Source organism: Nycticebus coucang, chromosome 5 (genome assembly GCF_027406575.1).
Source record: "Nycticebus coucang isolate mNycCou1 chromosome 5, mNycCou1.pri, whole genome shotgun sequence".
In the NCBI taxonomy this organism is placed as follows: Eukaryota; Metazoa; Chordata; class Mammalia; order Primates; family Lorisidae; genus Nycticebus; species Nycticebus coucang.
Genome location: NC_069784.1, coordinates 84,227,855 through 84,253,114, shown reverse-complemented (window position 1 = coordinate 84,253,114; position 25,260 = coordinate 84,227,855). Strand labels below are relative to the sequence as shown.

Sequence of the window (25,260 nt, the reverse complement as noted above, 5' to 3'; positions counted from 1 at the left end):
TATTAAAGTATATCTAAAAGCTACATTCGCCCTGGGCGTGGTGGCCCCCTGCCTGTAATCCTAGACTTTTGGAAGGTGTAGGCAGGTAGATTGCTTGAACTCAGAAGTTTGAGACCAGCCCGAGCAAGAGGATGGCCTCATCTCTACTAAAAATAGGAAAAGTAGGCCGGCATTGTGGCAGGCTGGAGGCTGAGGCAAGAGGATCACGTACACCCATGAGTTTGAGGTTGCTGTGAGCTGTGATGATGCCACAGCACTCTATCCAGGGCGACAGAGTAAGACTCTGTCTCCAAAAATGTTAATTAATTAATTAATTTAAAACTACATTCTTTATTTAACCTTCATTTTTTTATTGCATTACCTCATGCTTTCTGAATATGGCTAACTAAAATATATTATTGTATATACATTTTACTAATTTAGCTCTTTTAATGGCTCCTTCTAGATAAATTCTGACCTCCAACCTTTTATTAAAGAAAAATCCAGTGAATCTATGACTTTTAATCTCAACTCAGCTCCAGTAGTCTTACATCAGGAGTTTCTTGGAAGAGATCTGTGGATTAAGCAGATCAGAAAGGTAAAATGAAATTGCTCCTATTTTAAGTATCATTAGTATTTAGTTGATTTTTAGAACATAATTCATATTACATGATGGTTTAAGGCATCATGTAATATGCCTTAACCACATATGGGCATATTCATGTAACAGGTAAAATTCATTCTTTATAATCCTCATTGTTAAGAAGTGAAATATTAGTTAAAAGTTAGAGACTGTGGTACTGTGTATTCTTATTATTTGAGTTCCTATAATACTACAAACACAAAACTACTGCCTGTGGTGAATGCTAATTAATGCAGATGATTTTTTTTTCTAAAAGCTTTCAAAAATTGGGCGATGGTAATAGCACCACCCTATAACTGACTGCAATTTCCCATCTGTGGACTCTAGCACAAGCTGCAGAATTCCAGGAGCTCCGTCTGTCAGCTCATAGGGTTATTTTAAAACAAACTTGGACCCTGAATACTTGCTCTGAGGCATTATCAAAGAAAAAAAATGTGCTAAAATGGAGAAGGGTAAAAAGGCTTGAATTGGGTGAATTTCCCCTTTTCTTTGGGAGTGGCAGATGAGAAAGAACTTTTTTGATTTTATTTGAATTCAGAGAATACTCTGAATATTTTCTGAGTATTCTCTGAATTCAAAGGTAAAGTTCTTGCCTTTTTTTTTTTTTCTTTTTTTTGCAGTTTTTGGCCAGGGCTGGGTTTGAACCCACCACCTCTGACATATGGGGCCGGCGCCCTACACCTTTGAGCCCCAGACGCCGCCCAAAAGTTCTTGCCTTTTTAATAAAAAGCCTCATTGAATTTATGTAACATCGTGGTTGTAATTGGCTGGGTTAATCTGGGGCTCTGGACGAGGGAAACCAAGCAAAGCTGGTGGGGGGAGAGGTGCTGTCCTTAAAGCAGAGAACCTGAGTGCCAACGATTATCCAGTAGGCAGTGGGCGCTGTGGCTCACGGGTATTCCCAACTACTCATGAGGTGGAGCCTAGGAGTTTGGGCTGCAATGAGTTATGGTTGTGCCACTGGACCACTTCCCCTCTCCCAATTCTCTCACCTTACTCATTCCCAAAATGCTGGCATCCAGCTTAAAATCACTCATATTCACCAGTTAAAAACTAGAGAATGAGGGCGGCGCCTGTGGCTCAGTCAGTAGGGCGCCGGCCCCATATACCGAGGGTGGTGGGTTCAAGCCCGGCCCCAGCCAAAACTGCAACCAAAAAAATAGCCAGGCGTTGTGGCGGGCACCTGTAGTCCCAGCTGCTCGGGAGGCTGAGGCAAGAGAATTGCCTAAGCCCAGGAGTTGGAGGTTGCTGTGAGCTGTGTGAGGCCACGGCACTCTACCGAGGGCCATAAAGTGAGACTCTGTCTCTACAAAAAAAAAAAAACTAGAGAATGCCTTTCCAAGGAAATGTCATACCCAGAAGAAAAGATATGCAGATATGAGTGTTTGGGGTACCCTCTATTAACATACCATATCCTTGATCAGTCCTCCCATGATGAGAACCACTAGTTGACAAGCCACCAAGGGATCCAGGTATACAAAACATCCAGCTGCCCCCTTCTGAAGCAGAAATAGGTCAAGAGGACCACTGGGCACTTGGAAAAAGCCTACCTTGAAAGAATGAGTCAAAAACAAATTGGTGGTCCCTCAGCAATTCCCCAACAATTAAAAAAAAGAAAAACTGGTGGAAAGGAAACATAGAGGGGCAGCGCAAGGGAAAAAAAGACACGTTCAGAAGGACTGTAATTAATATACTCAGGCTGCACACCGTGACTCATACCTGTAATCCCAGCACTCTGGGAGGCTGAGGCAGGAGGATCACTTGAACTCAGGAGTTTGAGACCAGCCAGACCGAGAGCTGGTCTGTACCTTCTAAAAATGCAAAAATTAGCTGGGTCATGGCAGATGCCTATAATCCCACCTACTCAGGAGGCTGAGGCAGAAAGATTGCTTGAGCCCAGGAGTTTGAGGTGTCTGCGAACTAGGTTGATGTCACAACACTCTAGCCGGGGCAACAGAGTGAGACTCTGTATCAAAAAAAAAAGTGCAGCAGCACCCATAGCTCAGTGGGTAGGGCGCTGGCCACATACACCAAGGCTGGCAGGTTCTAACCCGACCCGGGCCAGCTAAACAACAATGACAACTGCAATGACCCGGGTGTTGTGGCAGGGCATCTGTAATCCTAGCTGCTCGGGAGGCTGAGGCAAGAGAATCACTTAAGCCCAAGAGTTTGAGGTTGCTGTGAGCTATGATACCATGGCACTCTACCCAGGGTGACAGCTTGAGACTCTTTCAAAAAAAAGTGTAACAGGGCGGCGCCTGTGGCTCAAGGAGTAGGGTGCCGATCCCATATGCCAGAGGTGGCGGGTTCAAACCTAGCCCCGCCAAAAACCACAAAAAAAAAAAAAAAAAAAAAGTGTAAGAAAGAAAATCTGATCATAATACTCCTCGTGGCTTAGTATTAGAATACTTAGAATAGTATTAATATAGCATAAAAATATGAACACTGAACATTGATGTAATCAAAAAGTATAACTGAGGGTGGTGCCTGTGGCTCAGTGAGTAGGGCACCGGCCCCATATGCCGAGGGTGGCAGGTTCAAACCCGGCCCCTGCCAAACTGCAACAAAAAAAATAGCCGGGTGTTGTGGCGGGCGCCTGTAGTCCCAGCTACTCAGGAAGCTGAGGCAAGAGAATCACCTAAGCCCAGGAGTTGGAGGTTCTTGTGAGCTATGATGCCACAGCACTGTACCAGAGTGATAAAGTGAGACTCTGTCTCTTAAAAAAAAAAGTATAACTGAATAGTAAGAGGGTAGAGAAAAGGAACATGTTTGGTCATGTAAGAGATCTAAATTTTCTTCTCATGCAGGATCAGTAGAGAATGTGTAAAATTTAAAAATTAAGAAAGAGGGCTTGGTACCCATAGCTCAGTGGTTAGACTGCCAACCACATACACCAGGGCGGGCAAGTTTGAACCCAGCCCCAGCCAGCTAAACAACAATGACAACAACAACAACAAAAATGGGGCTTGTGGCAGGTGCCTGTAGTCCCAGCTACTTGAGAGGCTGAGGCAAGAGAATTGCTTGAGCCCAAGAGTTTGAGGTTGCTGTGAGCTGTGCCACCATGGCCTTCTACCAAGGGCAATAGTGAGACTCTATCTCAAAAAAAAAAATTATATACTTTGCTTTTAGAAATTCCATGTCTAGAATTTTATCTAAGAAAAATATTAGAGATGGGCAGCGCCTGTGGCTCAGTGGGTAGGGTGCCGGTCCCATATGCCGAGGGTGGCGGGTTCAAACCCAGCCCCGGCCAAACTGCAACAAAAAAATAGCCGGGCATTGTGGTGGGCGCCTGTAGTCCCAGCTACTCGGGAGGCTGAGGCAAGAGAATCGCCTAAGCCCAAGGATTTGGAGGTTGCTGTGAGCTGTGTGATGCCACGGCACTCTACTGAGGGCGATAAGGTGAGACTCTCTCTCTACAAAAAAAAAAAATATATATATTAGAGATATGGGCAAAAACTTACATATTAAAATGTGCACTAAAATATCAATTATAAAAAGAAGAAAATAAAAGCCAGGCATGGCGGCTCACTCCTGTAATCCTAGCACTCTGGGAGGCCAAGGCATGTGGATTACCTGAGCTCACAGGTTCGAGACCAGCCTAAGCCAGAGCTAGACCCTATCTCTAAAAAACAGCTGGGCATCATGGCAGGTGCCCTGTAGTTCCAGCTACTCAGGAGGCTAAGGCAGGAGAATCACTTGAGCACAAGAGTTTGATGACCCTGTGGTCATTTCTAAATCATCATCAAGAGTTTGAGGTTGCTGTGAGCTATGATGCCATGGCACTCTGCCAAGGGCGACAAATTGAGACTCTGTCAAAAAACGAAAGAAAGAAAGAGAGAAAGGAAAGAAAGGAAGAAAAGAAAGAGGTTAAATGACGGGCGGCACCTGTGGCTCAGTCAGTAAGGCACCGGCCCCATATACCGAGGGTGGCGGGTTCAAACCTGGCCCCGGCCTAACTGCAACAAAAAAAAAAAAAAAAAAAAGATGGGTGTTGTGGCGGGCGCCTGTAGTCCCAGCTACTCGGGAGGCTGAGGCAAGAGAATCGCTTAAGCCCAGGAGTTGGAGGTTGCTGTGAGCTGTGTGATGCCACGGCACTCTACCGAGGGCCATAAAGTGAAACTCTGTCTGTACAAAAAAAAAAAAAAAGAAAGAGGTTAAATGAAATATTGTACAATGAAATATCACACAACTATCATTTATTATATTGCTGGGGTATAAGTGTTTGTTTTCTGACAGCTGCACTGAAAATATATATATACAGATGGTGTCAGTAGCTCTAATTGGGCTATATTAGAATACGTTACAGGTTTATATTTTAGTTGAAAAGATCCAGCTGAATATGTTAGATGAAAGCTACCAATTCCCCCTTACATATTCACATACATAGGTATGCGTAGGAGTAGCATATATTGTGAACTTTAAAGAAGCATCACAGAAAAATCTTATGCATCTTTGCAAACACACAAAGTTATAAATATAGACAAATGAAGAGTTGTAAATGAGCATTCCCGGAACTGTCTAAACAGCTGGTGAAATATCCCAAATTTTTATCCCCAACTCGATTTGTTTTTTTGAGACAGAGTCTCACTCTGTCACTCTGGATAGAGTGCTATGCCATCATAGCTCATGGCATCATAGCTCAGCAACCTCAAACTCCTGGCTTTAAGCAATTCTCCTGCCTCAGCCTCCCAAGTAGCTGTGATTAGAGGTACCTTCTCCAATGCCCAGCTTGTTTTTTTTTCTTTTTTTTTTTTTGTAGAGACGGAGTCTCACTGTACCGCCCTCGGGTAGAGTGCCGTGGCGTCACACGGCTCACAGCAACCTCTAACTCTTGGGCTTACGTGATTCTCTTGCCTCAGCCTCCCGAGCAGCTGGGACTACAGGCGCCCGCCACAACGCCCAGCTATTTTTTTTTTTTTTTGGTTGCAGTTTGGCCGGGGCTGGGTTTGAACCCGCCACCCTCGGCATATGGGGCTGGCGCCCTACTCACTGAGCCACAGGCGCCGCCCGTTTTTCTGTTATTAGTGAAGATGATGTCTTGATTTTGCTCAGGCTGGTCTCGAACTCCTGAGCTCAGGCAATCCACCTGCCTCAGCCTCCTAGGGTGCTAGGGATTACAGGTGTGAGCCATGACTAGATGAAAGGATACTGCTTCCTTTGCCTTCTAGTAACTCAAGTAAATCAAACATACCTTGTCTGAAAGTCAGCAAACTCTGATTTGATGTCCTTGAGCAGCTGATGTCCCACCCTCCCACCTCAGTCCCTGTGGTCATTTCTAAATTATCATCCTTTGGTAAAGGCAGGTTGTCTAATGCCCACCTCAAGCCCTGCTGGCCTGCTTTGGCTTGCTTCCCTGGCCAGGCCCTTCTCATATCTGCACGTTTGAGTCATGACTGCTAAAGCAAATAAGAAATAAATTAATTTGTGACAGGCAGGGAACAACATTCTTCAGATTAAAGACTTTTCACTGGACTTTATTTTAATCTTTTAAAATTAAATCTTTTAGGGCGGCGCCTGTGGCTCAGTCGGTAAGGCGCCGGCCCAATATACCGAGGGTGGTGGGTTCAAACCCCGCCCCGGCCAAACTGCAACCAAAAAATAGCCGGGCGTTGTGGCGGGCGCCTGTAGTCCCAGCTACTCGGGAGGCTGAGGCAAGAGAATCACTTAAGCCCAGGAGTTGGAGGTTGCTGTGAGCTGTGTGATGCCACGGCACTCTACCCAGGGCCATAAAGTGAGACTCTGTCTCTACAAAAAAAAAAAATAATAAATCTTTTAAAACTCACACCTATAATACTAACAATCTGAGAGGCTGAGGCACGTGGATCTCCTGACCTCAAGAGTTCTAGACCAGCCTGAGCAAGAACAAGAACCTGTCTCTTCTAAAAATAGAAAAACTAGCTGGGCATTGTGGCAGGTACCTGTAGTCCCAGCTACTTGGGAGGCTGAGGCGGGAGGACTGCTTGAGCCCAGGAGTTTGAGGTTGTTGTGAGGTAGAGTGATGCCATAGCACTCTATCCTGGGCAATAAAGTAAGACTTCATCTCAAATAAATAAATAATGAAATATTAGGTAGTCCTCTTCCGTCACAATCCCAAGGCCCCTGGGTACATGGATAAGAGGCAGGTAAGTGCACCAGGCCAGACCAGAGAAAGCTAAAAAATATTTGTTGAACATTGTCTCTATACTAAATCCTACAGATCCTTCCCTACCTTAATTTTAAGTTTAAATTTGTAGCTGCTAAAAAATAATGATCAGGAAAAAATACTGTTAGTGAATGACTGATTCACCGTGGGGAGGTGAAGTCATTACTCAGTTATCATTTTGATTCCTAATAAAGGAAAATAGAATCCTTCAGAGAGCCACAGAGCTGTGACTCTCCCAGGAGCCCAGGGGCTATTGCAGGTCAGCAAGCTTTATTTTTAATGATCCTTCTGGTTTCCTGCCACCATTATAAGTTACCTGAAGAAATAAGAATTATGATTGTATTTTCTTGGCTGTTCCTGAAAGTACTGAAATGTCACTTAGGCTTGTGACATTATGACACTGTCACAACCAGCCATAAAATACCTTAAGTGTACTACAAATTACCATTGCTAAGCTGTAACTCAGTTGTCCCCAGATGTCTTACTATATTCAAAGAGTAAAACAGAGACTGCTAGGTAAGGCTGCTGTACATGAAGATAAAACATACATATTTCTAAACAAAAGAGGAAATACATATTTAGAGAGTTCTCATTGATACCACATGTGATAATCTTCTAGTTATTTAGGATGTCTTCAGTCATTTCAAAAGGAATAATACCTAATATAGATATCTCCTAATTAAAAGATTTCTTGAGACTTTCTGTTGCACTTAAGGAAACAAAGTATTTGAGTGCAGGAGATGTAGCAATAAATTGCCTGAAGGCTGTCTGTGGCCTAGTAGAGAAGAGACATAAAGAAAACTATAATTAATGCCATTTGAGAAGCTCAGAGGAAAGAATCCATCTTCAGTTAGGAAAGGCAAGAAAGGGTTTATAAAGTAGACAATAAGTGAGATAGTTCTTAAGAAGAGAATCTCCATAGTAGATGGACAAGAAGAGTTTCCTGAAAGGAAGCCATAAAAAGTGTATTCAGGCCAGGCGTGGTGGTAATCCTAGCACTTTGAGAGGCCAAAGTCGGTGGATTGCCTAAGCTCAGGAGTTCGAGACCAGCCTAAGCCAGAGTGAGATCTCATCTCTAAAAATAGCCAAGCCTTGTGGCAGGTGCCTGTAGCCTCAGCTACTTGGGAGGCTGAGGCAAGAAAACCTCTTAAGCCCAGGAGTTTGAGGTTGCTGTGAGCTGTGACTCCAGGGCACTCTTCCGAGGGTGACAAAGTGAGGCTCTGTCTCAAAAAAAAAAGTGCATTCAAAAAAAGTGTTATAGGCTCGGTACTGGTAGCTCAGTGGTTAGGGCACTGGCCACAAGCACTAGGGCTGGTGGGTTCGAATCTGGCCCAGGCCTGCTAAACAACGATGACAACAACCACCAAAAAAAATAGCCAGGCATTGTGTCAGATTCCTGACACAATGGGAGGCTGAGACAGGAGAACCACTTAATCCCAAGAGTTTGAGGTTGCTGTGAGCTGTGATGCCACAGCACTCTACCGAGGGTGACTCTGTCTCAAAAAAAAAAAAAGTGTTATAATTTAAATGGAATCTAAGAAACATATAGCAGTATAGATAAGGGCCAGGGCCAAGCACAGTACTTGTTGCATCTGTATTCCTAGCACTCTGGGAGGCCAAGGTGGGCAGATTGCTTGAGTTCAGGAGTTTGAGACCAACCTGAGCAAGAATGAGACCCCATCTCTAAAAATAGCTGGGCATTGTGGCAGGCACTTGTAGTCCCAGCTACTCGGGAGACTGAGTCAAAAGGATGGCTTGAGCCCAAGAGTTAGAGGTTGCTGTAAGTTACGACACCATGGTACTCTACCCTGATGGAGTACAACTCTGTCTCAACAACAACAACAGAATATACTTATTATATATATAATATAAGGGACAGATGAAGAATTGCTCTTAAATAGTAAGTATTGACTATATTTAAAAGACCTTCAAATAAAGTAAAAATATATACATGAATGTTCAGATCAGCTCTACTCATATAAGTTAAAAGGTAGAAACAACCCAGTGTCCATCAGCTGACAAATGGATGAATAAAATGTTATCTATCCTTACAAAGGAACATTATTCAGCCAGAGAAAGAAATGAAGGGCTGATACATGCTGCACCATGGATGAACCTTGAAAACACGATGCTAAGTGAAAGAAGCCAAAGATGTGTCGGAGTCCATATGTTACAGGATTTCATTCATGTGAATGTCCAGAACAGGCAAATCCATAAAGACAGAAAACAGATAGATGGTCGCAGAGGCTAAGGGAGGGAAGCATGGGAGGTAATGAATGTGTACAGGCTTCCCTTTGGGTGATAAAAATGTTCAAGACTCGGGCGGCGCCCGTGGCTCAGTCGGTAGGGCGCCGGCCCCATATACCGAGGGTGGCGGGTTCAAACCCAGCCCCGGCCAAACTGCAACAACAAAAAAAATAATAGCCAAGCGTTGTGGTGGGCGCCTGTAGTCCCAGCTGCTCGGGAGACTGAGGCAAGAGAATCACGTAAGCCCAAGAGCTGGAGGTTGCTGTGAGCTGTGTGACACCACGGCACTCTACCTAGGGCAGTAAGGTGAGACTCTGTCTCTACAAAAAAAAAAAAAAAATGTTCAGGACTCGATAGTGGTGATGGTTACACAACATCGTGAATGTACTAAATGCCCTGAAAAATGGTTAAAATTGGGAATTTTATGGTATGTGAATTTTTCCTGATGTGTTTTAAAAAGACTTTGATGTTTGCTATTAAAAATGAACTTGGTACAGAGGTTAGGTAGCAGAATTTGAACGTTTTTGAGCCAGGTAGCGTCAAGGTCTAAAGTATGTTTGAAGAAGGTAAATCCGGGCCTGCTATAGAAGCTGAAAGGAACAAGGAGATACTAGAGGCAAGATCAGTTAAGACGTTTTTGGAAACGTGTTGGTAAGTGCAGGACAAAAGTTCCAATCAGAGTGTTGGCAATGAAAATGGGAAGCTGAGTAGATTGGATGTAAAGCTAATTTGAGGGAGAAAACGTGTTCGGATTTGAAAATTGATATGATAGGGAAAAGCTGGCAGGTGTGGCCTGGGGAGGGGAAGTCACAGGCTAAAACAAGGATTTTGAATTTGGATAACAGGAAAAAATTATGCCATTAGTATAAGTGGGAAAGTTAAGTGGAAAAGCTGGTTTAAATTCAGTTTTCCAGAGTGTGAGTTTGAGGTATACCATCAAGGTTGATGGCCACCACCTTGGTACCTTACCACTGGAAGAAACAACTCAGTTCTATGTGAGCGTGGCTCCCTTACTCATGGCCTTCCGAAATCTGGGTAGATTTTGTTTTCATGGTTAAACCACGCAATTTAAAATTTCATGTCTCTCGGGTGGCGCCTATGGCTCAAGGAGTAGGGCGCCGGTCCCATATGCCAGAGGTGGCGGGTTCAAAACCAGCCCCGGCCAAAATAAATAAATAAATAAATAAATTTTCATGTCTCTTCCAGATTCCAGAAGAGCATAAAAAAATAGGATGCAAAAGAATAACAAGACCTGGCTCGGCACCTGTGGCTCAAGCAGCTAAGGCACCAGCCACATACACCTGAGCTGGCAGGTTCGAATCCAGCCCGGGCCCGCCAAACAATGATGCTGTAACCAAAAAATACCCAGGCATTGTGGCAGGCGCCTGTAGTCCCAGCTACTCAGGAGGCTGAGGCAAGATAGTCACTTGAGCCCAGGAGTTGGAAGTTGCTGTGAGCTATGACACTCCACACCACTCTACCGAGGGTGACACAATAAGATCATCTCAAAAAAAAAAAAAGATAAACAGAATGTGCTTTTTGATATGACTTTGGATTGAGAGCAAACAGCTCTAAAGGGCATTGTTGGTTAAACTTGGAAAATTTGAATGTGAGCTATACTTTCAATAATATTATAGTAAATGTCAAACTTATTGGGTGCTATAGTGGGGTTGTGGTTAGATAGGCGATGTCATCGTCCTCTGAGATAAATGCAGAAGTACTTAAGGAAGAGCGTCATGACATCTACAACTTACTCTCAAATAGCAAAGGGTCATTGAGAGAAAGAGGGAAAGCAGAGGCGGTGAGATGCTGGCAATTGGTGAATCTAGGTGAAGAGCAAATGAGTGGTCATTGTATTCTTTCAGCTAAAAAGTTTGTGGAGGGAAGGTAGTTTTCCTTGAAGGTTTAAAAAGAAAATCTTGAAAACACTGTTATTCCAAAAATATAGCTGGTAACATTTGGGAAGAATCACCTGATAAGAAGAGATGATTAGTCTCTAGCCATTTCTGGACTCCCTGCTGTGGAATATTAGTTTACTGCTTTTTGGAAAAGGTGTCCTCATATCCAGCCCTCAAGTCCAGATAACAGTAGTTAGAAATGGGAAACAGTTCATTTATGTCATCTGATCCTTCTTTGTTACCTCACTTAGAAAAAAGCATTTGTTTCTTAAAGTAAAAGGTGACATTGTACATCCATTACTTACCAACAGGGACTCTACCTGCCTTTGGCCTGCAGAGACTGGTACATAAACCTTTGGAATTAATCCCTTTGTGCGTCCTCTCAGAGTAGTGGCTTTTTTTTTTTTTTTTTTTTTGCTTTTGTGAAATATTGTTTTACGGGGCTCACTGTAGCCGTCTGAGCTCTGGTGTCATGAGCGCAGGCACACTATCTTGCCTATTTTCACATTTTTAAAAGATAAAACAAGGTTCAAACCACACATTCTCTGTGAACTGCTAAAGACTGGGAAAATTTACTTTCTTTTCTCCTGACCTGGATTGACAAGAAACACACCTACAGGAGGCAAAGAGATGAGTGAATCCCTTTTAAGGCCCCCAGTAATGAAGCCCTCAGGGAATTGCCGTGAAATTGCCATGTGGTAGAATTTACAGTGGCTTCTGGGGGCGAACAGTGTGGCAGGAAGAGGTTTAAGACTTTCGACTGTTAAAATACAGACTGCATTCATGTTATATCAGCCTATTTGGGGTCCCAGTGAGAGCGTTATTTTAATAATATCTTACTTTGCTGGAATTATACATGACCAGTGGCAGATGTCAGGAAAAGGGAGAAAGCTATGGTACTCAATTCTCCTCGAGGCTTACGGAGTTTGTACAGTTGTTCTCTTTTAGCCTTTGAAATAAATGCTGATGCACAAGGAAGCATAAATTGGAAAGGACATTGGACAAAGGCCAGACCCATGATTCTCAAATGAATCAGAATCTCGGGAGGAGGGTATTGAGAACCTGCATTTTTCATAAGCTACTGAGGCCATTGTAATATAGCCAGCCTCACATTTAGGGACTTCTGGTCTGGTCCCGTATTTTCCTACTTTACAGATAAGAAAATGAGGCCTCAAATTAAAAAAAAAAAAATGTTTTTTTAGGCAATCTCACTCTGTTGCCCCAGACTAGAGTGCCATGGCATCATAGCTCCCAGCAACCTCAAACGCCTGAGCCAAAGCAAATCTCTTGCCTCAGCCTCCTGAGTAGCTGGGACTGTGGACCCACACCACCACACCCAGCTAGCTTTTCTATATTTTTAGTAGAGACGGGGTCTTGCTCTTGCTCTGGAACTTCTAGTCTTGAACTCCTGAGCTTAAGGGATCCACCCACCTCAGCCTCCCAGAGTGCTAGCATTATAGGCGTGAGCTAACTTGCCCAGCCCATATAAAAATTTAAAAATTATTTGAAGTATTAACCAATTAAGAACTAGAAACCATATTTTCGAGCTCCTACATACGCATTTTCTCAGAAGATCACAATGCCTCTTAGAGTGGTCACAATTAAAGTCTTAGGCCACTTGGCTGGGCACCGTGGCTCACGCCTGTAATTCTAGCACTCTGGGAGGCCAAGGCAGGAGGATCCCTTGAGCTCAGGAGTTTGAGCAAGAGTGAGACCTGTCTCTACTAAAAATAGAAAACCTTAGCCGGGTGTGTGGCGGCCACCTGTAGTCCCAGCTACTGGGGAGGTTGAGGCAAGAGAATCGCTTAACCCCAAGAGCTGGAGGTTTCTGTGAGCTGTGATGCCACGGCACTCTACCGAGGGCAGTAAAGTCTCTACCAAAAAAAAAAAAAGTCCAAGTCATTGTCAATTATGGTTTCTCCATAGTTCACCTTACAATTTTAAGATAGAAAAGTTTCTCAACTTTCTAACTTTCCGCAAATGCCACTTTCAACACTTTTAAGGTGCCCTATGTGTTGAACACTGAAAGATGAGAATGTTGAGAGAGTGAGAATGAAGAGGAGCTGGTCAGAACAGAAACAAAATTGATAGTGAGAAAATGGCCAATGCGTTTTGGGATTGAGTTGTCTGAAGGTAGGAACAATTCTATGGGACTCCCAATTCGTGCAGCACTTTCAAATGTGCTGTGCCTGAGAAATCAATAGTAATCAGCAAGAGACAAGGAAAAGAGGGGATGATGGGAAAAGTGGAAAATTTGTGACAAGATCAGCCTCAGCGTTACATGTCCATTCACTTAAAATGAATTCAAGAGTCAGCTGGGGGCTCAGGACCCGTCGCTCAGTGGTTAGGGCGCCAGCCACATACACCACGACTGGCAAGTTTGAACCCAGCCCGGGCCTGCCAAACAACAATAACAACTACAACTACAACAACAACAACAAAAAATACCCTGGTGTGTGGCGGTAGCCTGTAGTCCTAGCTACTTGGGAGGCTAAGGCAAGAGAATTGCTTAAGCCCAAGAGTTTGAGATTGCTATGAGCTGTGATGCCAAGGGCAACATAATGAGACTCTGTCTAAAAAAAAGAAAAGTCAGCTGGGGTCAGGCAAGGTACCTAAAGCCTGTTACTCTAGCATTTTGGGAGGCAGAGGCAGGAGGATCACTTGAGCCCAGAAGTTAAAGACCAACCTGGGCAACATAGCAATACCTCGTCCCCACAAAAAATGAAAAACATTAGCTGGACGTGGTGACATACACCTATAGTCCTAGCTGCTTAGGAGGCTAAGGCAGGAGGATCCCTTGAGCCAAGTTTTAGGCTACAGTGAGCTGTGATCAGGCCACTGCATTCCAGTCTGGGTGATAGAGTGAGACCCTAGAAGTTTGAGAACTTTAAGGCTATGCATGTTGTGAAAGTGCTGCTGCTAAAATTTTGGTCACAAACCACCAGGGGATTTTTTTTTTTGAAACAGAGCTTCAAACTGTTGCCCTGGGTAGAGTGCTGTGGCATCACAGCTCACAGCAACCTCCAACTCCTGGGCTTAAGCAAGTCTCCTGCCTCCGCCTCCCAAGTAGCTGAGACTATAGGCGCCTGCCACAATGCCTGGCTATTTTTTGGTTGCAGCCATCATTGTTGTTTGGCAGGCCCGGGCTGGATTCGAACCTGCCAGCTTAGGTGTATGTGGCTGATGCCTTAGCAGCTTGAGCCACAGGCACTGAGCCAACTAGGGGATTTTTCATGGCATCAAGACTAGTCCATATTTGCACAATATCAGAGTGAGTATCTAGGTCATAGTGAGCTAAACAGAAGTTTTCAAGGCTTTCCTACCACTTCTTCAAGAGTTATTGTAGGGGAAGGGGGAAATCTTCGGTGAAGACAAAACTGCTTTATTTTGGGGAAAGATGCCCATAAACAAATAGACAAATAAATATAAGATATCTGAGCAGAGAAAGAATAGCCTGGTTTTAAGTTCAAAAATCTTTGTGTAGGCTCAGTGCCTGTAGTTCAGTGGCTGGGGCACCAGCCACATACACCGGAGCTCATGGGTTCAAATCCAGCCCAGGCCTGCCAAACAACAATGACAACTACAACCAAAAAATAGCCAGGCGTTGTGGTGGACACCTGTAATCCCAGCTACTGGGAGGCTGAGACAAGAGAATCGCTTAAGCTGTGGCGTCCCAGCTCACAGCCCAGGCCCTGTGAACTGGGACACCACAGCATTCTACCGAGGGCAACAAAGTGAGACTCTGTCTCAAAAAAAAATTTTTATTTTGTTCACCGAAAATCCAAGATCCTTAAAAACCTTTGAAGAACAGACTGAAGGCACTCTGTTCTTTTTTATAGTATATTGGTTGCAGAGGCCTTTTGTTTCACTGAAGATGTTCAAATAGCAATTTTAGAGTGGTTTGTGATGGCGTCAACAGCTCTGTGTGAGCACTATCTTGTTATAAGTTTCTTATTGTGAAAATAAGAAAAAAATGCTGGCATCTTTGGATAAATTTTTTAAAGGATTGTTAAGAAGCAAAAAGAGGACCAATGTTACAAATATTTACTTTTTCTTCATGCATATAATTTGCCTACATTAATTACTTGTATAATATTACTTTGGATCAAGGAACAAAATAGTTTGAAGACCTAATCTGTCTGTAAGTTGGAGAGCTCTTGTTCTGTACAGAAGTGGCCAGGGAAGTTTTATTGAAAAGTCTGCAGGGCGGTGCCTGTGGCTCAGTCGGTAAGGCACTGGCCCCATATACCGAGGGTGGCGGGTTCAAACCCGGCCCAGGCTGAACTGCAATCAAAAAAATAGCTGGGCGTTGTGGCGGGCGCCTGTAGTCCCAGCTACTCGGGAGGCTGAGGCAAGAGAATCACTTAAGCCCAGGAGTCGGAGGTTGCTGTGAGCTGTGTGACGCCACGGCACTCTACCGAGAGCCATAAAGTGAGACTCTGTCTCTACAAAAAAAAAAGGGAAAGTCTGCAAAACATGGGTTGGCCTGCTAGCAAATATTAACGCGTTAGTTATCTCTGTTATGTTAAAATTTGATACACGTTATAACACATTGCAGAATATGTTTTAAGTTTAGGTCATTTTCATAACAACTAAAATATATTTAAAAGAAAATTTGACCTCATACAAGACATAAAGATATCTCGCTACATCTCCTCCTTTTTTCTCTACCTTTGGCCCTAGTGTTGGGTGAGAGGGAGTCTTTAGACACAGCACAACATAAGAAAAATTACACCAAGGCTCGGCGCCCATAGCTCAGTGGTTAGGGCGCCAGTGACATACACAGAGGCTGGCGGGTTTGAACCCGGCCCAGGCCTGCTAAACAACAATGACAACTACAACAAAAAAATAGCTGGGTGTTGTGGCAGATGCCTGCAGTCCCAGCTACTTGGGAGGCTGAGGCAAAAGAATCGCTTAAGCCCGAGTTTAAGGTTGCTGTGAGCTGTGATGTTACAGCACTCTAGTGAGGGTGACATAGTGAGACTGTCTCCAAAAGAAAAGAAAAGAAAAATTACACCAAAGGAGATAAAAAAATTATTTACTTATTGTACAGAAGGAAACGTGATTACAGTAAAGGGATCTGATAATCACCACATTGATCAAGTGATCAAATTTATAGCATTATGAAGAGTGGGACAGGCTCGGCTCCTGTGGCTCAAGCAGCTAAGGCGCCAACCACATACACCTGAGCTGGCGGGTTCAAATCCAGCCCTGCCCCACCAAACACAAATGATGGCAGCAACCAAAAAAACATCTGGGCGTTGTGGCGGGCGCCTGTAGTCCCAGCTACTTGGGAGGCGGAGGCAGGAGAATCACTTGAGCCCAGGAGTTTGAGGTTGCTGTGAGCTGTGATGTCATGGCACTCCACCCAGGGCAACAGCTTGAGGCTCTGTCTCAAAAAAAAAAAACAGAGTGGGCTGACATTTGGGTCTTCCTGAATTGCTAAAGGACATAATATTCTACATAAAGTATTCTTTTCTTTTCTTATTTTTTTTATATTAAATCATAGCTATGTACATTAATGCAATCGTGGTACAATGTGCTGGTTTTATATACAATTTGAAATATTTTCATCTAACTGGTTAACATAGCTTTCACAGTATTTTCTTAGTTATTGTGTTAAGACATTTACATTCTACATTTAGTAACTTTCACATGTACCCTTGTTAAGATGCACCATAGGTGTGGTCCCACCCATTACCCTTCCTCTATCCATCCTCCCACTTCTCCTCCATTCCCTATCCCTTTTCCCCATATTCTTAGGCTGTAATTGGGTTATAGCTTACATAAAGTATTCTTGCCAAAAACATTTAACCTAAATCTCAGCAAGTTTTTCCAGACCCAACTTCTAGTTTACAAGCAAGACAGAGACAAGTTAAATAACACAATGAAGAAATAAGAAGACAGAATTTAAAAGAGACATTTTATAAGACAGCTGCCCTGGTCTTCTCAAAAAGTCAATGGTTTTTACGAAAAGGAGTTAATGACTTTTATTTTCACTAAATGAAAAATGGGGAGGGGCTGGCCTAGATTTAAAAGGCAAAAAAAGAGACATAAAAACTAGATGCAGTGTGTGAATCTTGGTTAATTCTAGTTTGGGAGGGGAAGCTATTTTCCCACCTTGGGAAAAGGGGAAAATTTGAATATGGATTGTATGTTAGATGATGTGGCATTATTGTTAGTGGTCATCTAGTGATGTATGAGATGTCCTATGTGTACAAGATGTGTACTGGAGCGTGTAGGGGTGAGATGTCACGATGTCAGCACCTGTCAGATCTAGCAAATACATGTGTGCTCATTGAATTGTTCTTGCAACTTTTTGTTTCTATGTGCTTGAAATTTATATATGTTAACTATGTGTGTGTATAAATGATTCAATATATTGTGTATATCAGACAGAGAGGTAGAGAGTTGAGTTCTTTCTATTCTTTGAGGAACAAAAATTATAGAAGCAATAAATAACTTTTAAAGAACTAATGAATTGGAGGGCTGGGTGCAATGGCTCACACCTGTAATCCCAGCACTCTGGGAGGCCACGGCCGGTGTATTGCATGAGTTCACAGGTTTGAGACCAGCCTGAGCCAGAACGGGACCCCGTCTCTAAAAATAGCTGGGCGTTGTGGCTGGTGCCTGTAGTCCTAGCTACTCAGGAGGCTGAAGCAAGAGGATCGCTTGTGCCCAAGAGTTTGAGGTTGCTGTGTGCTAAGACACCAGGGCACTCTACCCAGGGTGACAAAGTGAGAGTCTGTCACAAAACAAAACCAAAGAGGAGGAGACGCCCGAAGGCCTTACAGAGCAAGTAGAGCCTGAGGCATGTTGTGCAAAGACTGATAAATAGATCCCAGGGTCATGAGGGAATTGTATGGGAAGAGAAGAGCTTGAGCAAAGGCATGAAGGAGGTCAAAGAGCGCAGAGTGTCTAAAGAAATAGCCAGGCTAATGTTATGGTGGGCGTCTGTAGCCCCAGCTTCTCTGGAGGCTAAGGCAAGAGGATTGCTTGAGCCCAAGAGTTTGAGGTTGCTGTGAGCTGTGACGCCATGCCACTCTACCGATGGTGACTAAATGAGTCTGTCTCCAAAAAAAAAAAAAAAAGAACTAATGAATTAATTTTCCTATCTCTTCTTTTTTAGGCTCAAGAAAAAGGAATATTGGACTATGCTAAGGTAGGCAGTTTTTTTCTGCATACTACACAGTTTTAGACATTTCAATTTGTTGTTTGACTTTTATTTATATTTGAAAGGACAAAAAGGAATCATCATATTTAGAGCTGAGGGATATTTCCTGTTAAGTAATATGCATTAGCAGGCAGAATAAGATTCATTAAACAATAAGCATATTCATTTTTGAGTGCCTATTTCATTCCAGATGCCTTCCTATTTATTGGGCTTGTAAGAGTGAATCAGATACCATCTTTTTTTTTCAAGACATTTATAATCTAGTGGGGGAAATAGATAACTATATAAACAAATAAATAGATAACATAATGTCAGGTGGTGGTAAGTGCTGTGAAGAAAAATAAACAGATAAAACAACTAGCCATTATTGGAAAGATGCCTAGGGCCTGTGGATGAAAGACAACTTTTGGCACCATTAGAAAATACCTGAGGGATGGCAGGGCACTGTGGCTCATGCCTGTAATCCTAGCACTCTGGGAGGCCGAGACGGGTGAGTTGCTTGAGCTCATGAGTTGAAGACCAACCCAAGCAAAAGCGAGACCCCACATTTCTACTAAAAATAGAAAAACTGAGGCAAGAGGCTCGCTTGAGCCCAAGAGCTGGAGGTTGCTGTGAGCTGTGATGCCATGGCACTCTACACAGGGCAACAGCCTGAGACTGTCTCAAAAAAAAAAAAAAAAAAAAAATACCTGAGGTGTGGCGCCCTTGGCTTAGTGGTGGGTAGGGCACTGGCCACATGCACCAAGGCTGGCAGGTTCGAACCTGGCCCGGGCCTGCTAAACAACAATGACAACTGCAACAAAAAATAGCCAGGCGTTGTGGCAGGTGCCTGCAGTCTTAGCTACTTGGGAGGCTGAGGCAAGAAAATCGCTTATGCCCAAGAGTTTGAGGTTGTTGTGAGTTGTGATGCCACAGCGCTCTACCGAGAGTGACCTAGTGAGACTCCTGAAGGCAAGAGTTCTCAGCTTACATGCGAGAACAGGTGAAAACACATGTACCTATGTGTCACTTGTCTTCTCTTCTTTCACCAAATCAAAATCCACTGATGGGGAGAGGAGGGTAGAAACAAGCCAGAGTGGTTTGAAAAGTCTCCATTCTGCCCCACAGCCCTGGTTAAAAACCACTGCAGGAGTTCAGAATCCGTGTGCCAGTGCAAGTCCATGAACACACTGGGTGACATTCTGTTTTCCCCTCAGGGACAAATGAAACATTTAGCAGGTGTGTCGCACGCATACAGCTGCTTGGCTAGAGGAGCACACTAACCATCTGATTTATGCAACTTTCAGAAATAGCCAGGGTGTGATCACAGCTGTATGCTGAAGAGAGGGTGGAAGAAACACGGCCTGGAAGGGTCCTGCGTGCAGTGGGCCAACAGAAACCCACAAAGACCTCTCCAGGGCTGATCTGGAACCTTGTACTTCCCCGACTGCCCATCAGTGCACGCCCATGGCTCCATGCCTTCACTCCCTTTCCTTTCCCTAAAATGCAGTCACTCCTTTTATCTGCCTCACAAACTTTTGCCTCCTTAAAGAAAAACTAGGTAATATAGGAGTGCATATAAGGTGAGGGTTTCCAAACCTGTCACTGTATTTTATCATAGATACCTACTCAAGCCTCATCACACACCTACACGCAGGATGTGGATATACCTCTTGGGTCTCCCACAGGCTTGCGAGCCCAGCACATCTTAAGCTGAACTCAGCGTTTTCAGTCTTTTTATTGTTGTAGTACTTTATTTTTTAAAGTGGTTTGGGATTTTAAGTGGTTTTTCACAGAAAAACTGAGTGAAAAGTATAGAGTTCCCATGTACTTCTGACCCCACAGATGCACAGCCTCCCCCCAACTATCAACATCCTATACCAGAGCAGTACATTTGCAATAATCGATAGCACATGATCAAACTATTTATGTTGCAGTTCACAATGGAAGAGATTTCCACTGGAAAATTGAAAAGAAAGAAATATGGTGCACAGATAAGACAAGACTTAGACCAAGCAATGGCTCTGCCTGCAACTCACTGTGAAATCTGTTACCAGTCACTTAATCTCTTTGGTCTTTGCTTCATTTCCTTAGGACAAAATGAGCAGTTTAGTACTATTCTACTTTATGAAGCCCATTCCAAATTTGGAAGGAGACATTCTTATCCTTCTTACTGTTGAGGTCCAGACTCACTCCTTTACCTACCCATCTTGTATTTATTTGATATCTGATTTTTTTTTTTTTTGAGACAGAGTCTTATTATGTCACTCTCCGTAGAGTGCTGTGGCATCACAGGTCACAGCAACCTTAAGCTCTTGGGCTTAAGTGATCCTCTTGCCTCAGCCTCCCAAGTGCCTGGGACTCCGGGCTCCTTCCACATGCCCAGCTATTTTTTTGTTGTTGTTGTAGTTGTTGTTGTTTAGCTGGCCCAGGCTGTGTTCGAACCTGCCAGCCTCAGTGTTGTGGCTGGTGCCGTAACCACTCTGCTACGGGCGCTGAGCCTGATATCTGATATGTTCATAGCACCGTCGTGGTGTACCCAGACAACCACCATGAACAAGACTGCCCTGGGAGGCTGGGCATGGTGGTTCACACCTGTAATCCCTGCACTCTGGGAGGCTGAGCCAGGTGGATCACCTGAGCTCAGAAGTTCAAGACTGGCCTGAGCAAGAATAAGACCCCAACTCTACTAAAAATAGAAAAACTAGTTGGGTGTTGTGGTGAGCACTTATAGTCAGCTACTCTGGAGGCTAACGCAAGAGGATCTCTTAAACCTAAGAGTTTGAGATTGCTGTGATCTATGACACCATGGCACTCTACCTAGGGCTACAGAGTGAGACTCTGTCTCAAAAAAAAAAAAAAAAAAAAAAGACTGCCCTGGACCTTGCTGTCACAAGTTCCCTTGACTCAGGCTTCCCTATCTAAAATTAAACAGCCATTTCCCCTTTGCTCTGCTTTTTTCTTCTTCTTCTTTTTTTTTTTTTTTTTTTTTGATAAAGAGTCTCACTCTGTCACCCTTGGCAGAATACCATGGCATCATAGCTCACAGCTCTTGGGATAAAGCAATCCTCTTGCCTCAGCCTCCTGAGTAGCTGGGGTTACAGGTACCCACCACAACACCCAACTATTTTCAGAGAAGGGGTCTCTCTCTGACTCAGGCTGGTCTCAAACTTGTGAGTTTAGGCAATCTGCCCCCCTCCGCCTCCCCCAGGATTATAGGCGTGAGCCACCGCACCCAGCCTCTGCTGATATTTAAAGGCATAACTTGATTTAGGTAATTAATTTAAACCTGTCATCCTTACACAGACTTCAACCCAAATAGCACAGGGCAGAAAGATTACATTCTTCTCTACCAAGCCACGGGGCAGCGTCTGCGTGGTGCATCTGGTGGTGTTCTCTCTTGCGTGTGTTATGGGCCCTTGGCAATATGGACCGTGACCTCAGATCTCCTCTGTCTCTTTTGTGTCGTTCCACTGCTCATGATGCCCGTGTTAACCAACACAGTCATCATGCCTGGTGCCTTTGGGTTTCCTTGGTGGGGGTTGTGTATAAAATGATAGTTAAAAACCTCAGTGGCGGTGCTGTGGCGGGCGCCTGTAGTCCCAGCTACTCGGGAGGCTGAGGCAAGAGAATCGCTTAAGCCCAGGAGTTGGAGGTTGCTGTGAGCTGTGTGATGCCACGGCACTCTACTAAGGGCCATAAAGTGAGACTCTGTCTCTACAAAAAAAATAATAAAAAAAAAAATCTCAATGGCCATTGCAGGAGACGATTGTAAAATTCATTTGTTGCTGAAGGTTTCTTTATCTCCGAGTGATAAGTATTTACTCAAAGGCCATATTTTGTCTGAAAGTCAGATTTCAGGAAATGATAGAAAATCATCTTGGCCATGCACTCCGTGGCTTTGTACGCCATCACTCGAATGTTGTCAGTGCATGGAAGAGGTGATCATTTCAAAATCCTTCTCAGCTGGATATTCAGAATGTCTGTCATATTCAGCAAGACAGTGGTCTGTACTCAAACACTCAGACAAGAAATCGAATTATTGGCTCAGCGCCTGTGGCTCAAGGGGCTAAGGCGCCAGCCACATACACTTGAGCTGGCAGGTTCGAATCCAGTCCAGGCCCGCCAAACAACAATGATGACTGGAACCAAAAAATAGCCGGGCGTTGTGGCGGACACCTGTAGTCCCAGCTACTTGGGAGGCGGAGGCAGGAGAATCACTTGAGCCCAGGAGTTTGAGGTTGCTGTGAGCTATGATGCCACAGCACTCTACCCAGGGCAATAGCTTGAGGCTCTGTCTCAAAAAAAATAAATAAATAAATTGAATTATTTTTTGGTCTTTTCTTTTTTTGTAGAGACAGAGTCTCACTTTACCGCCTTCGGTAGAGTGCCATGATGTCACAGGACTCACAGCAAACTCTAGCTCTTGGGCTTCCACGATTCTCCTGCCTCAGCCTCCCGAGCAGCTGGGACTACAGGCGCCCACCACAACGCCAGCTATTTTTCTTTGGTTGCAGTTCAGCCGGGGCTGGGTTTGAACCTGCCACCCTCGGTATATGGGGCTGGCGCCCTACTCACTAAGCCACAGGCGCCACCCGAAATCGAATTATTTTTTAATTGAGTTCCTATTGCAATAGAGCCTAGATACAAATGCTTTATCCTGCTGTAGTGCCTTTCATCCTAAGATATCAAAGCACTTGACAACTATTAACTTGTTACGTCTCTCCCTACCTCAGCAGTGGAGTCATTCTGCCCCTTGCTGAAACTCACCCGCCTGGAGGGTAGGCAAGGCTGGAAGCTGTTAAAGTGTGTAAGGCAAAACTACCTAGTAGGTTCTGAGATGGAAAACAGAAACATCTTCCTTACATAGTTAAAAAACAGCAGAAGTTTTATGAGATAGAATGTAATCACCAGAAGTGATCCCAAAACCTGATGTTAACACTTGTGTTATTTTGCCTGTTGCTGTGGGCATCTTAATGATAATGATAGTTCTGCAGCCCTGACGATTTATCTCCTGGATTATTCAACCTTCCTTAGGCTTCTGGCCCTGAGATTAGACTCAGCTGATTTGGGTTAGTGCTAGAGGGAAGAGTGCCACCTATTGAATTGTAGGAATTCTTGGGTATGTGTTGGGACTGGTGGAGCAGCCTCTCCGACCACATCCACACTCGGTTTGCTATGGTAACTAATATATATGTCTAAAAGAAAACGAGTATGTTGACTACTCTTGCTTAGAAAAACATCTACAAACGTCTGTGTATTTTCCCCAGCTGGAGCCGAGCGTATGCCTGTAGTTTAGCCTACTGCGACTTGAAATAAGCATGCTGCTAAAAGACTGAGACAGATGGTATTTTTACCACTTCAGGCAAAACATGGCACCTATGGTTCGACTTTCTACAATTTTAATTTTTTAACATTTTCAAAATGGCTTGTTTAAATATCTCCATCACAGAGACACAGACTTTTCCCCAACTTCTTTTTAATAATTGTTTCAGATGTACAGACATGAATAACTATCCCTTGATCGATAGACTCTGTGGCGTGTTGTGGAGTCTGCCTTCTGTTCATTCTTTACCAAGTGCCTAGGACTGTGCCTTAAATAGGCTCTGACAACTGTGTTAATTTTGACACAGAGACTCTACATGGTTTATGATAGCTTCCTTTATATTTATCTCTAGTCTTTTATTTTTTTTTTTAGAGGAGGAGGTCTTAGTATGTTGCTCAGGCTGGAGTGCAGTGGCCATTCCCAGGTGCAGTCGTAGTGTTCTATGCTCTTGAATTCCTGGGTAATCTTCCCACCTTCACCTCTGAGGAGTGGGGGGCGGGGGGGGCGGGGTACATGCCACTGTGTGTTATTCTTTCCTTACTGACAAAGCCAGCCTCCTTTATTTACATCTCTGGTCTTTACCATGCATTTCAGACCAGGCCCCGTGGCTCACGCCTGTAAGCCCACCACTCTGGGAGGCCGAGGCCAGTGGAATGCCTGAGCTCAGGAGTTCAAAACCAGCCTGAGCAAAAGTGAAACCCTGTCTCTTCTAAAAACAGAAAAACTAGCGGGGTGTTGTGGCAGGTACCTGTAGTACCAACTACTTGGGAGGCTGAGGCAAGAGATTCTCTGTAGCCCAAGAATTTTAGATTGCTGTGAACTAAGGTACCAGGGCATAGAGCGAGACTCTAAAAAGAAAAAAAACCTTTTGCTATCATGCATTTCATATCCTTTGACAGAAAAGAGAGTATTTTTGATGTTGCTATTTGTTTAGTGTCCTCTTGTAAGATTCTCTATAAGCACAGAGAATTAACAGCTAGCTCAAGGTTAAGCACTGGGTAAAGAAAGATCTTGCGGATATTAATTCTTTCAGCATTCAGCTCTCAGTCACGTCTAAAGGATATTTTTTTAGAAGGATGGGGTTTCTGACTTGCCTTCTCTCCTAGAATTTGCTCAGGGCTCCAGAGCGGGGTAATCCTCTGTTCTGTCCTCCTGCGCCTCTTAGGCGTCAGCTTCCAGCAGCTGCTGCTCTCCCCTGCCCTCTGCAACCCCAGAAAGCCCTGCACATTGTGTTTTATTACAAAATGCATTTGCATAGGGTGCACATTAAAATTCTCTCCCCACCAGCAAACAGTAATGTCCGCAGACGTTGCATTTGCATGATCACATATCATTACTTCCCTTTTAGAGGGAAAAAGAGTCTTTCCTCTCTTGTCCTGGTGCTCCTTTCCAAGGTTTGCCCCTTTAGCCATTTCTTAATTTTTATTAAATATAAAAATTTGCATATTGGATCCAAAATTCTACTTCTTTGAACCTTGAATATAGAAAAAAAATTTTTGTAAGTATTGTTCTTTCCTTACTGACAGCCAGGCTCCCTCTTTCTCTCCCTCCCTCCCTTCTTTTCTTTTCTCTCCCTCCCTTCTTTTCTTTTCCTTCTTTTTCTTTATTTTTGGTAGACAGTTTTTACTGATCATTTCTTCCCGTAACCCCAGCTAACTGGCTCTGAGAATTTTGCACATTGCACATTTAGAGAGCAGGTGTTGCTGCGTTTTCTCTTCCTGATCCCCCTTTCTTAGGCAGATGCTGCTTCCCCTACTTTGGGACTTTACAATGGCTCCTTTGATAAAATATTCCATACAGCTTCCCTGTGTGTACTCAATCTCCCATCTCCTCTTGTCTCACGAAAATGTCTTAACGTTTTGGATTTTTGTT

At 43.9% G+C, this 25,260-nt stretch overlaps 1 protein-coding gene across 4 annotated transcripts in view; it reads left to right on the top strand.

The window, feature by feature from the left end:
* PDSS2 (decaprenyl diphosphate synthase subunit 2) overlaps window positions 1–25,260 on the top strand; it is a 306,042-nt gene that overhangs the window by 247,261 nt on the left and 33,521 nt on the right. For 3 of the 4 annotated variants that reach the window (XM_053590489.1, XM_053590488.1, XM_053590487.1), the window contains 2 exons: window positions 446–577; window positions 18,039–18,071. In XM_053590489.1, coding sequence (XP_053446464.1) covers window positions 446–577; window positions 18,039–18,071 — 165 coding nt within the window. The remainder of the gene's footprint in view (window positions 1–445; window positions 578–18,038; window positions 18,072–25,260) is intronic. The other variant, XM_053590490.1, reaches the window with a different exon arrangement.